General features: G+C 34.1%; 1 protein-coding gene across 4 annotated transcripts in view; it reads right to left on the reverse strand.

The window, feature by feature from the left end:
- The window catches only part of KIAA0586 (KIAA0586 ortholog), a 170,482-nt gene that overhangs the window by 64,174 nt on the left and 92,528 nt on the right, over nt 1-13,780 (reverse strand). For all 4 annotated transcript variants that reach the window (XM_057488412.1, XM_057488411.1, XM_057488410.1 and 1 more), the window contains 3 exons: nt 11,259-11,436; nt 4,001-4,155; nt 308-416 (listed from right to left, as the gene is read on the reverse strand). In XM_057488412.1, the coding sequence (XP_057344395.1) occupies nt 308-416; nt 4,001-4,155; nt 11,259-11,436 (442 nt within the window). The remainder of the gene's footprint in view (nt 1-307; nt 417-4,000; nt 4,156-11,258; nt 11,437-13,780) is intronic.

Consider the following 13,780-nt stretch of genomic DNA (forward strand, 5'->3'; position numbering starts at 1 on the left):
CAGCAAAAAATTATGCATAGAAGAAGATAGTCATCATTTTGAAATCCATATATTTTTCTTTGAAAGACCAGTAGAATGAAATCAGTTCATTTAAAATTCAGCCAACATAAACTATAGCATAATACTTTCAAAGCCTAAACAGATAATTTTGCTTAAAAGAAAATCTTTTTAAAAACAATATACTTCAAAATAAAAATAAATTGTATTATAAGAAACATTTGCAAAAGAAAAAAAAAGAATTCCTTTTGTATATTTGCTCAACATCAGGACAAGTATCAAGCTAGTATTATGAGAAAGCGAATCTTACCTGGTTGCTTTGAAGGTGAAATATCAGATTTACTTCTTACATGTATTACACGAATCTGTACTGGCTTGTGCTCAACTTGCTTAACGTCTTGGTCAGGCTTTTGTTGGTACTAAAGAATTTAAGACATGAAGTCATGATATTATTTTTTAAGTTATTTTTTAAAACTTAGAGAATTAAATTATTAGGGTTGTTTATTATATAAAAGCACAGCATTATACATGCTTTCTAACTGCCAAATGGGTGATGGAGTACATATTAATAAAGCTATTGCAAAAACAAATCTTTGTGTGTATTGTGTATAATAAACACAAATTTCAAATATTCAAATCATTCTCTGTATACTGAGAACTCAGAGCTACATATAAATCTATTCTATATACATACACATAATGGATAGAGATGGGATAAAAAGTTAATGTGGCTGTAAGCTCTCCCATATAACCATTTTTGTGTAAAATGAAAATCTGTGTAACGTACTGCAATATTTGAAGAGTTTTAGTATATAGTAACATCATTTAATTATCTTAAGTATGAATAGGTATTGTTATCCTCCTTTGCCATTCAAGAAATGTATACTCCACCATAAGCCCCATCATCTGTTTTCCTTACATGTATGTAACCTAAACAAATTTTAAATTTACAGTAGTCACTAATTCCTTCACAATTACACATCACAAATTGTGATGACTTTAGCCATTTTCTTTCTTCCCTTTCTTTTTTTATAAGCCTAATTATAAATGAGTCCATGAACACAGCTATCAGGAACTTAAAAAGATATCCCTGGATTTTTATCAGCAAATACAAGCAGAGAATAATCTGAAGCATCTGTCCACATGAACTCAAATGTAACCACTCCAGCTGTGGCAGGCACGCACTTACCTGCAGGTAAAAATGAGTAGCTTTAAATTGCAGCAGTTAACTAATTAAACTGGTTCTCAGTTTAGAGCATTAGTCATACAGATTTCTGCCTTGACGGAAATATTATTTTGGACTGTATTTCTAACATGGGCACTATGCCTCTCACTGCGACAACTCAGAATCTCCCTGTTGACTCCCTTTCCTAACCACAGTGATTAAGAACTGAGTATTGTGGATCTAAACTGCTGTGTTCAAATCTGGCTAAGCCATTTTCTACCTTTGACTTTTTGTCAAGTTTCTGAATCCCTCAATATCTCCATTTCCTCATTCATAAAATGGGGATAATAATAACAACTACCTCATTAGGTTGTTTTAAGGGTCAAATAAGTTAAATATGGAAAGAACTTAGAAAAGCATCTTGCAGAGTAAGCACTATAAGTAAGCGGGTGCTATTATTACTACTAGCTGTACTTTTCTCTTACAGAAATCTAGTAGATGAATTTTTTTAAGCCCAGTTTTTCTGGTAACACACCACAGTTTTATTTTAAAACAGACCAACGATTAAAGGAGAGCAATCATTCTTTTATTTTTCAAATAGTTTTACTGAGGTATAATTGACAGTAACCTGTACATATTTGAATTGTACAATTTGCTTAATTTTGTCACACATATATCCATGAAACCAGCACAAATCAAGTTAATAAACATATCCATCAGTCTCAAAAGTTTTCTCATAACCTTTTGCATTCTCTCCCATTACTAGACTTGTTTTCACTTTCTAGAATTTTATAAACATGGCATCTGAGTATGCCCTTTATTTTTTTGAGGGGGGTTATCTGGCTTCTTTCCCTCAACATAACTTTTGTGAGAATCATTGACATCATTGTATGTATCAGTAGTCCATGGCTTTTTATTGCTGAGTAGTGTTCCACTGTATAAATATATACCAATTTTTATGTTCATCATTTGATAGACATTTGTGTTGTTTCAGTTTGGGGTTACTACAAATAAATTTGCTATCAGTGTTTGTGTACAAGTCTTCATGTCTATATGCATTTTGCTTCCACTTGGGTCAATACCTAGGAGTGAAATGCCTGGGTCACATAGTAGGTGTGAGTTTTACTTTTTCTAAGAAATTGCCGAACTCTTTCACAAAGTGGTTGAATCATTTTACATTCACATCCAGCAGGGTATGAGAGTTTAGTTGTGCCACATCTTTGCCAACACTTGGCATGTTGGTCTTTTTAATTTTAGATATTATAATGAATGAGTAGTGGTATTTCATTGTGCTTTTAATTAGCATTTTCCCAATGACTAACGATGTTAATAATCTTTTTATGTATTTACTTGCCATCAGCATGTCTTCTCTGGGTAAAGTATCTATCCAAATATTTTATCCATTTTTTAACTGAATTTTTTGTTTCTTAATATTGAACTCTGTGAGTTCCTTATATCTGAATACAAGCCTCTTATCAGATAAGTGACTTACAAATATTTTCTCTCAGACTCTGGCTTGTCTTTTCTTACTCTTAACAGTGCATCTTGAAGAGCAGAAGTTCTTATTTTTGTTAAGATCAATTTATTCATTTTTTTCTTTCATGGGTAGTGCTTTTGGTGTCATTTTTGTTTAACCCAAGGTCACAAACAATTGTTCTTCTATACAGAAGTCATTAATAGATGTTTATCCATTATTAACTGGCTTTCCTGATCTTTGCTTGGTCACAGGGTATTAATACTGAACCCTACATAATGGGTGTGTTCCATAAACAATCTTTATTTTATATATTTTTGGATTACATATTGTTGGAGGCTGAAAGGATGTTACCTCCAGTTGAACTGTAAGCTGGACCCAGGCAATTGGGGCTCCTTCCTCTCTCCCTGTCCTTGGAATGTATAACCTAGCCAATATTCCCATACTAGGAGCCATTTCAAGGACACAGCCTTAAGAGAATAAGGTGTTGCTGAGACCATCTGGATGGAATACATGACTGAACCCAGTTAAGACTTCCATATACACTTTTAAGATTCTGGCAGACAGACGCAGAGATCTACTTATCTTGTGGCCACCCAAGAGAAGCCTTTTATATAAGTTCTCATGCTTATTAAAACTGCCACCTACTCATCTGGTGTGGTCTGCCCCTTTCTTCAGTCTTCTTTGCCCTCCATGTATAGGGAGGGGCCAGTTTTGAAGTTCACCCAGGGAACTCCCAAGATTGTGAACCAGTAATACTCACCACCATGCAACAACTACCTATTGCTAAATTAATCCACAGTGAGAAATGCATTGCTATTAGACAGATATAAAACTATTTGTAATACCATGAGCATCTTTCTATACCTTGGAGATTAATTATCCTCTTTTTCCAGTACCCAACATTACATGAGCCACTGGTGTAACTCAGTATGAAATTTCTTATGTTTTAAGATGACAGATTTTGTAAATTGTAACGTAATAAATGTTTATTGAGTACCTACTATGTGCAAATTACTGATCTAGACATTGCATGGGGATACAGAGGTGTAATTGCATGGGGATACAGAGATGTAAATGCTAATAGCTACCTAACTAGATGATAGGTATTTTATATACATTATTTTTAATCTTCAATTTAAAAATGAGAAAATTAAGGCTTACGAAAAGGCTAAGTAATGTATTCAAGGTCACAGCAAGAGAACAGATAAGCGAAGATATATATCCACGCTTTAGTTAGTAAATAAAGGAGGCATGATTTGAGGCTGACTCCAAAGACTATGTTCTTGACAGCATACCCTGCTAAGGTACAGCATTGCCACTTTCTCGTTTTAGGTAAAGAGTAAGTGCTGTTAATTGAGTACCTGAGGGAAATCTTCAGCTGCTGTTACTAACTTCACATCATTTTCTTGTGCTGTCAAAAGTGCTGTGGGAAGAGGAAGCTTAGAATTTGGCTGCACCTCCAATTCTTCCAAACTCATTGGACCATGACTAGCATATGAATTTTCATAAACACCACCTGTTATCAAATATGTAAACAAAGAGTTAAAACAAATTGTTTATCTTACAAAAAGAACAAGTAATTGACTAGAATTACCAATATTTCTCATTGCTGTAGCAATGTAGCAATGTTGAAGTAGCAGTGCACTTCAGCCAAAAACACCTAGTACCAAGCTTTCACTGCAATTAAAACCAAAGCTCAGAGAGAATGCAAAAAGTACTTATGTTAAAAAAAAATCTATGGGCCATTCTAAGGCTCTAACCAACAAGTTGCTGGTAGAATCCACACTCAAACCCCACCCCTTACACACCACCTCCTAACACTCCAACTTACCTTTTTAATCAGTAAGAGTCAGTGGAATACTTGCTATCTAAAATACAATCTTAAAGCAAGGGGCAATTTCCTAGCTAGAAAATGTTGGTATTGCTTAGCTCTGTTCTGTAGCTATTTTTCTTTAAATTATCAAATTCCTCTTTTTCTTATCCAAATGGCATCTCAATCAAATCAATAAAAAGAAGACAGTAAGAGCAGAAGTATCTGTTATATCTAATAATAACACTGTGCATTTATATAGCACTTTGTACTTCTGCGCACTATAATATACATAATACGTACATATTTCATATACATTACCTCATTTAATTTGAATATCACAATCATTCTGTAAGGCAGGTCAGATAGTATTATAACCATCTTTCACTGACAAAGCTAAGGCTAAGGAAGTCAACTGACTTTCCAAACATCAGAGAGCTATTAAGAGGAATTAAAATCCTCATATTTGAATCCCCCCATTGCTAAAATACTTCTAAGAAAATTCTTCTTTCTAACTAATGGCCACCTTTTAAATATAGCACAGTATAGTATTTCATTTTAGTCCATAGAAATAGACCTGAAGCATTACACATATACTAAGTTGTTTTAAATGAAATAATATTTGAAAGATATCACAGATATTTTCCATTGAAAGGCAGTCTGTTGATAATTTCTTAGGTATAGCAAATTATCACACAGACTTAAATATAAATATTTACTTAATGGAAATCTTGCAAGAAAATCTATGAGATTACTGGTATTAAACTGTGTTAGGTAAAACCTAATCAAGCCATAAAAACAGAGAAAGTATAAAAGATAGAAATAACTATATAAAATGTTTTTAATTATATGTCAAAGCATGATCATAAATAATGTCAATAAACAAAGTATAAATTTGAAAAAAGACATTTGCAATACTCAGGATAGAAAGCATCTAAAATATGGAAATACTTCTTACAAAGTTATAAGGAAAATTTAGAACCTAACAGATGGGGAAAGAACTTAGGGAGGGAATTCACAGATGAGCAAATCCAAATAGCTAACAAATACGAAAAAACACAAACTCACTAATAGTTAGAGAATTTTATATTTCAACTGACAAAAGTAATAAGAGTAATAAACAAAATTTTTGGACAGAATGCAGGGAGAAGTCTCAAAAAAATTACAGATAAAAATAAATTGTATTAAATTTTTAAGAAAGCAACTTGGCATATCCTAAAATTAAAATACATCTGCCCTTGGATCCAGTAACTACTCCTGGGAAATGATTCCAAAATACAAATAATGCAACAATAGCTTAGAGTATACATATGTGGATTTTTACTCTAGCAATGCTTATAGTGGAAGAAAATGGTAATTAAGTATCCATCAATAGAGTGGTGATTGAATAAATGATAGGCCATCCACACTAAAAGGTTTTATGCAGCCATTAAAAAGAATAAATTTAAGCAATACCAGCTGACCTGGAGTAATTTCCACAGGATTTAGTGGGTTAAAACAAAAAGCAGGTAAGTGAGCATCAAATGATCTTAACTTGTAAAACAATGGTAAACACACATACCATATGTTCCTATCATGTATACTATACATGTGAATTTGCATATAATTATATGTGCAATGACAAAAACAAGAAGGTTACATACCAGAATCTTAACATGAGTTACCTGGGGTAAGACATAATATGGGACAAGAGAAAATGTGAGGAGGAAGGGTGGATGGAGGGCCCTCCAAGAAAGGAGTCTATAATTTAATGTATGATATAATAATATTTTGTTTTTATGTAAATGTTCTATGTGGTTAATACATGGGTATAAAGAAAAAATTAAGACATAAGGTAAAGTTTTTAAAAGAAAAAAATTCAAGTGCAGAAACTCAGAAAGTAAATAACCAAACATCTCCCCCAAAGCATTCAGAGTGCACAAGAGCTTTCAACTCACATACCACCCTATACTTTAACATACATTTACTGACTGTGCACTAGGTGCCATACACTCTCTTAGATGACAGGGATATGACAGAGAACAAGATAAATCCCTACCCTCGAGTGAGATCACAAATCAGTGTAATAAGAGCAACATTAGGCAGGTAACATTAGAGGACTACAGAGACAGGTGTCTAACTTAGTGACAAGGGGTCAAGATAAAATTCCATGACAGCAATCATAGCAATACTGAATGTGCTATGTCACTTCTAAAAAGCATGCTCTTTGAGTGTGGGTGTCTTGTCTGCATAATGTAAGTTAGTCCTTTATAAGAAGGATACTTAAAGTATTATTTCATTAAGTCAAATTCAATTTGATTAATCATAACTTGAAATCCCTAATTTTACTCTTCTAGAAGGAATCCTACTATTATGAAAAAGCAACCATCATAGACTTTCGGAGAAGACTAAGTCCACCTGAAATTGCCAGCACCAGTAGCAGCTTTGGGTCTGGTATGTTTAATAGATTATTGCATTTGTATGAAACCCCAAAGTACCTCAACTTCAAATTCCACATGTATAAAACCCACTCATACTTATTTCCTACTAATTCTGTCCTTCTTCCATATTACCTCTCCTTCAGTGAGTAGAAATAATTCCAGATATAAACTGGAGATTTCTTAGACTTTCTCTTCTTTTACACCTTTCATATTCAAACTGTCTTGTCCATTCTCCTTTCTAATTGTCTCTAAAACCTGCCTTTTTATATGTCCTCAGTGCTGAATAACGTCTCACCAGGGTTACTTTAATAGCTGTCTAATCTGGCTCCTTGCCTGCAGTCTTAATCCTCTCCAATTTGCCCATCACACTGCACCTCAGATGATCTTGCTAAATAAAAGGCAAATATAATCATATAGCCATCTACTTGTAATTCTTAATGAATCTGTGAATATCACAAAACATTCAGAATTGATAAAATTCAAGACTGAATTTCCATGGGAATACATATAAAATAAGATAGGTATTACTTTTCCATTTTGTACACAAACGGATCCTTACTATCTTAAGAGCAAATCTAAAAACTATTTGATATGCAATCCAGGGTCTGTTAGTACCTGGTTTCTGCTCACTACTACAGTCTCACTGCATCCTAAACTCTAATTCATTGATAAAGTACTTAAAATTCCCTGATTAAGTCTTGCTATTTTTTGACTTTATCACCTTGTCTCATTGCATATTCTACGTGGAAGGTCCCTCCCTACTTGACATGGCAAATATCTATTCATCTTTGAGAAGTATTTCAAGTAAGCCTCACCTCATGGATGAAATCTATCTTGATTGCCTTCTCCAGGTAAGCTGACCTGTACTCTCCCATCTTATATGGACACCCAGTACTAATTTATTGCATGTTTGCACCTTTTCCTCTACTATTTCTACTAGAAAAAGACACTCATTATGGTCAGAGCCTTACCAGGTTTTATATTCCTCTAAGATGTGCTCAGAGCACAGAAGTGCTCAAAAAATATTTTCTAAATGAATAAATGAACAAACTGGAAGATGCTTATCATACTTCACCTTCTGGCTAATCCCTTTAAAATTCAGTTTCATATCAGATCTTGTGGGAAACATCTGAATCCTCTGCACTCCCACAGTAGTCTGTGCTGTTGGACTAATTATACAATATGATCATTGTCTTTCTTGTATTGCTCCTACACTAGCTTGTAAACTTCCTTGAGAGCAGATGTCTCAAGTGCCTAATATAGTACCAATATAATAGCACTAGGTACAGTAGCTATTCAACACACATTTTTGAGTAAACAAAGAACCATAACTGGGTATATCCCATAGTCTTCATGATTTTTTTCAAAATACCAATTTAAATTTTAGGATTCCCAAGATAACACTTCAAAGCTTATTTTGCATCTTTTTGTTACCCAAACTCAACTTGACAGCCTCAGGTTTTGAAACAATGTTATGGAAATATAGGTTGCAAATAGGCCTGAAAATGAGCAGGGGTCGGGGGAGAAGCAAAGAAAGAATAGATGAGCCTCTGTAAACAAAATCATTAAAACTCAGCCTAACAGGCATGTAAGATTAGCTACTCCCCAAAATAATGATACACAGTACTCATTCTTCTGTGGTTGCCATTATGTAACAAAATATCTGCAACAAGAAGAACCGATTAGTTCTCTACAGGCAAAGCTTTTGTAAGCAACTTCAGTATTTTCTGGTTCTACTAAATACATGTAAGAAGGTATTTTTACATATCGAACCATTATTAAAGAGAGGAGCACGTCATGTGCCAAGCATTGTGCTGTCTTACATTGGTGTCACTTACTACCCTAATAACCTTGTAAGACAATACTATTTGTGGTACCAAGTCTCCAAGATGTCCTCCTGATTCCTATCTCCTGGTATTCATACTTTTTTATATCTTTTTTAATTTTATAATCCTGCTATATTATTCCAGGATTGGCCTGTGGTATCTGTAGAAATGTGGAAGAAGAGATGGTGTGTCATTTCTGAGATTAGATTATAAAAGACACTGTGGTTTCCATCTTGGTGGCTCACTTTCTCTCATATCTTCTTTGGAAGAAGCCAGCTACTATGTCATGAGATGCTCTATAGAAAGGTTAGTGTAGTAAGAAAGGGGGGCCTCTTGCCAGCAGTCACATGAGTGAAGGGAGATTCTCAAACCCCAGCGGAAGACTTCAGATGACCTCAGCCACAGGCAACAACTTGACTGCAACCTGAGAAATCCTGTGAATCACCCACCCAGCTAACTAATTCCCAGACTCATGACTTCCAGAATTGTGTGAGATAATAAATGCTCACTGTCTTCAGCTGCTAAATTTTGGAATAATTTGCTATATAGCAATAAATAACTAACACTCTAATAGTATCCCCACTTGATGGATGAAGAAATTTGGGCTCAGAGATACTAAATTACCTGTCCCAACCTACACAGAGCTGGAATTCAAACTGATAATCGGAAACTCCAAAAGCCCAAATTCTTAGCCACTCTGCTATGCTTATACTGCCTAATCTATATGCTCAATCTTATGTTATGCTACATTACTTATTTTTTCCAATTAAGTTAAGCAAATACATACAGTATACCTACTATTAAAAATGCACTGTACTGCAGGTAATTTTCTAGACATAACAAGAAGTATAACGAAGGGCAAAATAAGATATAAGCCTCATGAACTTTATAACTTAACAAGTAGCCAGTTGTTCTCAAGTACCCAGCAGCCCTTGAGTGATCTGTGAGAGCCATCTGGTGTCAATTATGTGTTACTGCAATCTGCACAGTTTGGATATAAATATGAAAGTCACATTTTATGCCATTTTGAATCCTACTCATTTCAAAGAATGTAAAACAAGTAGTGCTCTCACCTTTGCACAAAATGAGAAATAATTCCAATCTTAGTTTACATTTATTCCCATGGAAAATTTAGTCTTGAATTTCTCTAACTAGTGAATGATACAAGGTGTTTTTTACTCTATATAAAATGGAAACTCTAATATTCTATACCAATGTTTTCTAAATTCAGGCATTTCCTTTTCTGAATCAAATCTTTATACCTCCAGAAGTTCTTCTCACTTGAGAGAATGCAGCAATGGGCATGGAAAATCAGTAAATAAAAATACAGGAGATATCATTAATTTGTATATTCCACATTTACAAATTTACCTATTCAATAAAATATACTTGTAACCTCAAAATCAATACTTGCCACACTTTTGTGGTCATTCGCAGTTGTGTAGACTAGTAGAAAACTTGAATGACCGACACACACAACTAAGTTTGAACAAGGTGCAGCTCTGCTTTCTTATTTCAGCTCATACTGGAAACAAATGTCATTTCTGCTATCTATTAGTGCCATGTTCTTCACATTTTTGTGTTTTGTTGGTGATTTGCTGTCTAAAATGGCCCCCAAACATAATACTTAAGTGCTATCTGTGTTCTTAAGGACAAGAAGGCTGTGATGGGCCTTAGAATATGCAGGTGTTAGATATGCTTCATTCAGGCATGAATCATGGTGCTGTTGACCATAAGTTCAATATCAATGACTCAGCAATACATATTAAAAGAAGTGGCTTTAAACAGAAACACACATAAAACAAAGTCATGTATTGATTAGTTGACAAAAATGTTACAATCAGAGGCTTTCAGGAACCTAGCTCTGTATTTCCCATAGGGGCAGTGGTTCAATATCATTAATTCAGGGTTCCTGGTGACCAGAGAACACACTACCATCAATAGTGAGAATCAGCTGTAGATGCTAGTGATACATGATCTCCATTCTGCTCTTTTTTCCAAAGTGTTACACCAGAAAGTTTAGGTAATGAAGTTCTAAGATAGTAATGAGTACAATGAGCCAGTGTCAGAAATTCATTTAACACAGAGAATGATTTTCTACAGTATTCTCTAATTTAACCTTGTCCTAAACAAAATGTGTCAATGTCACAATTCTGATGTTTGAGTTATATTTTTATGATATATGTTAAAATAAATGCATCACTCCTAAAAAATTTTAAATGTATAGATGCATACTACCAAAATTATCTCATGTGCCACCCAATGGCTCATAAACTAACAGTGGCACATAAATCACATTTGGGAAAACACTAATATAGATACAAAAGAAAAAGTTCTTACCAAACTTTTCAGTTATAAAGACCCTTTTAATAAAAACTTTTTACAAACCCCCACCTGAAAATAGTTATGATTTTCTTAACTCCTATTAGGAACACTACTGTAGATTATAATATAAAAGGGAATAATAGCATGCGACATGGAAACAGTACAAAGAAAGTTTGATGGGATTCAAAGTGAATATTCTAATAAATAATACATCAAGAGGCAATATTTTGGTATATACTTGCAACTGTGTCAAATTGCTGAGATAATGGCTTGGGAGCACATTTTTGGTCCAGAGATTCTGCATGAGCAACAGGCTGCTGCACAGAAATAGAAGGTCCCACCAACAGGCTCTCTGCTGCTGCAGTCAGCCTGGGCCTTTGTCCTGCACTGAGTTCACCCAAACTGTTTTCCAAGTCCTATAGAAAGCAGAAACAATTGTTAAAAACAAAACATTATATTAAAACCAAGTCAAAACAAGAAGTATTTATCAAATACCTTGATCCATAACCCTTGACTGCTTGAAAGGTATTTTAGAAAGTGATTATTACACCATATAAACACTACATTAAAGATAAGCTTAGAAATTAGCATAATAAGACATCTAGTGAGAGGCTTTGTTTTTAATATATTATTTTTTATGAAGTTAAATAACCATTATCTGTTTTTTTCAACCTCCAAATTAGATAGCCATAAAACACATAAGAAAAATTTTATTATTTAAAACACTAAATGCTGAAGATGAACAAGTGGGACTATATCAAGCTAAAAAGCTTCTGTACAGCAAAGGACATCATCAAATAGAACAAAAAGATATCTTAAAGTATGGGAGAATATATGCATAAATGACATACGATAAAGGATTAACATCCAAAATACATAAAGAGCTCACGTACCTCAACAAACAAAAAGCAAATAATCCAATTAAAAAATGGGCAGAGGAACTGAACAGACACTTCTCCAAAGAAGAAATTCAGATGGCCAACAGGCACATGAAAAGATGCTCCACATCGCTAATCATTAGAGAAATGCAAATTAAAACCACAATGAGATACCACCTCACACAAGTAAGGATGGCCACCTTCCAAAAGACAAACAACAACAAATGTTGGCGAGGATGTGGAGAAAGGGGAACCCTCCTATACTGCTGGTGGGAATGTAAACTAGTTCAACCATTGTGGAAAGCAGTATGGAGGTTCCTCAAAACACTCAAAATAGAAATACCATTTGACCCAGGAATTCCACTTCTAGGAATTTACCCTAAGAATGCAGGAGCCCAGTTTGAAAAAAGACATATGCACCCCTATGTTTATCGCAGCACTATTTACAATAGCCAAGATATGGAAGCAACCTAAGTGTCCATCAGTAGATGAATGGATAAAGAAGATGTGGTACATATACACAATGGAATATTATTCAGCCATAAGAAAACAAATCCTACCATTTGCAACAACATGGACAGAGCTAGACAGTATTATGCTCAGTGAAATAAGACAGGCAGAAAGACAAGTATCAAATGATTTCACTCATCTGTGGAGTATAAGAACAAAGAAATAAACTAAAGGAACAAAACAGCAGCAGACTCACAGAACCCAAGAATGGACTAACAGTTACCAAAGGGAAAGGGACTGGGGAGGATTGGTGGGAAGGGAGGAACAAGGGGGTAAAGAGGGCATTACAATTAGCAGACATAATGTAGGGGGTGAGGAGCACAGGGAGGGCTGTACAACACAGAGAAGACAAGTAGTGATTCTACAGCATCTTACTACACTGATGGACAGTTACTGTAATGGGGGACGTGGTGGGGACTTGATGATGGGGGGAGTCTAGTAAACAGAATGTCGCTCATGTAATTGTAGATTAATGATACCAAAATAAAAAATAAAACACTAAATGCTGACCCACACATGTTGCTCATACTGCTTAAAATCATAATAATAGAATATTTATCTCTCATTCTTCATTAAACAAAATTGTCTAAAATTGTGTGGACTTTATAATTAACAGCCAACGAGGAGAATATACCTTAAATGATATAAAGATTACTACCCCTTTATAAATAATTATATATTTATAAGTGAACAGATTGAGGAACACTAGTTTAACCATACTTGATGAAGTTTTTTTCCCTGGGAAAGTATAAAAGTACAAAAAGTACAAGTGTGTTGATCAAGTATATGAAATAAATAAAACACTAAAAAAATCAAGACTTCTATTTTCTTTCTGTATTAAACATTATATATGTAATCACTACCACATTTTGTGATTTGGAAATATTCTAATTGATGCATTTACTAATCAAGAATGGAATAAAAATTCTACTGTCTAAAGATCTCATGTTTTTCATTTAAAATGAGTTTAATTTCAACTAAGTGGATTTTTTCACTAGAATATATGAAGAAATCACTGCTGAAACACTGTTGATGACTCTACTGACTACAAAATAAAATCTAACTTTTTAGCTCAGCATTCAAGATTTTCTAAAATTTCCCCTAAGTCTTCTCTATACACTTTTATCTCTTCTTAGTTACTAAACTGACTTCTCTTTTAGGAATATCAATTGCCTCAACATCCTTTAATTAGATTGTTTTACAATTAATATGAAACCCTTGGAGACTCTTGGACAAAGTTTGGAATGATGGCAAATACATCTTCCCTAGAAATTAATTAGGAATATTTCACAGTAGCAATATTACTCTGACACTACCGTAAAAATGTTGTGCAGTATACAGTACCTTCTCTGTTGTGAATCAATTCTCCAGG

This window comes from Manis pentadactyla, chromosome 11 (assembly GCF_030020395.1).
Source record: "Manis pentadactyla isolate mManPen7 chromosome 11, mManPen7.hap1, whole genome shotgun sequence".
NCBI classification, from domain to species: Eukaryota; Metazoa; Chordata; class Mammalia; order Pholidota; family Manidae; genus Manis; species Manis pentadactyla.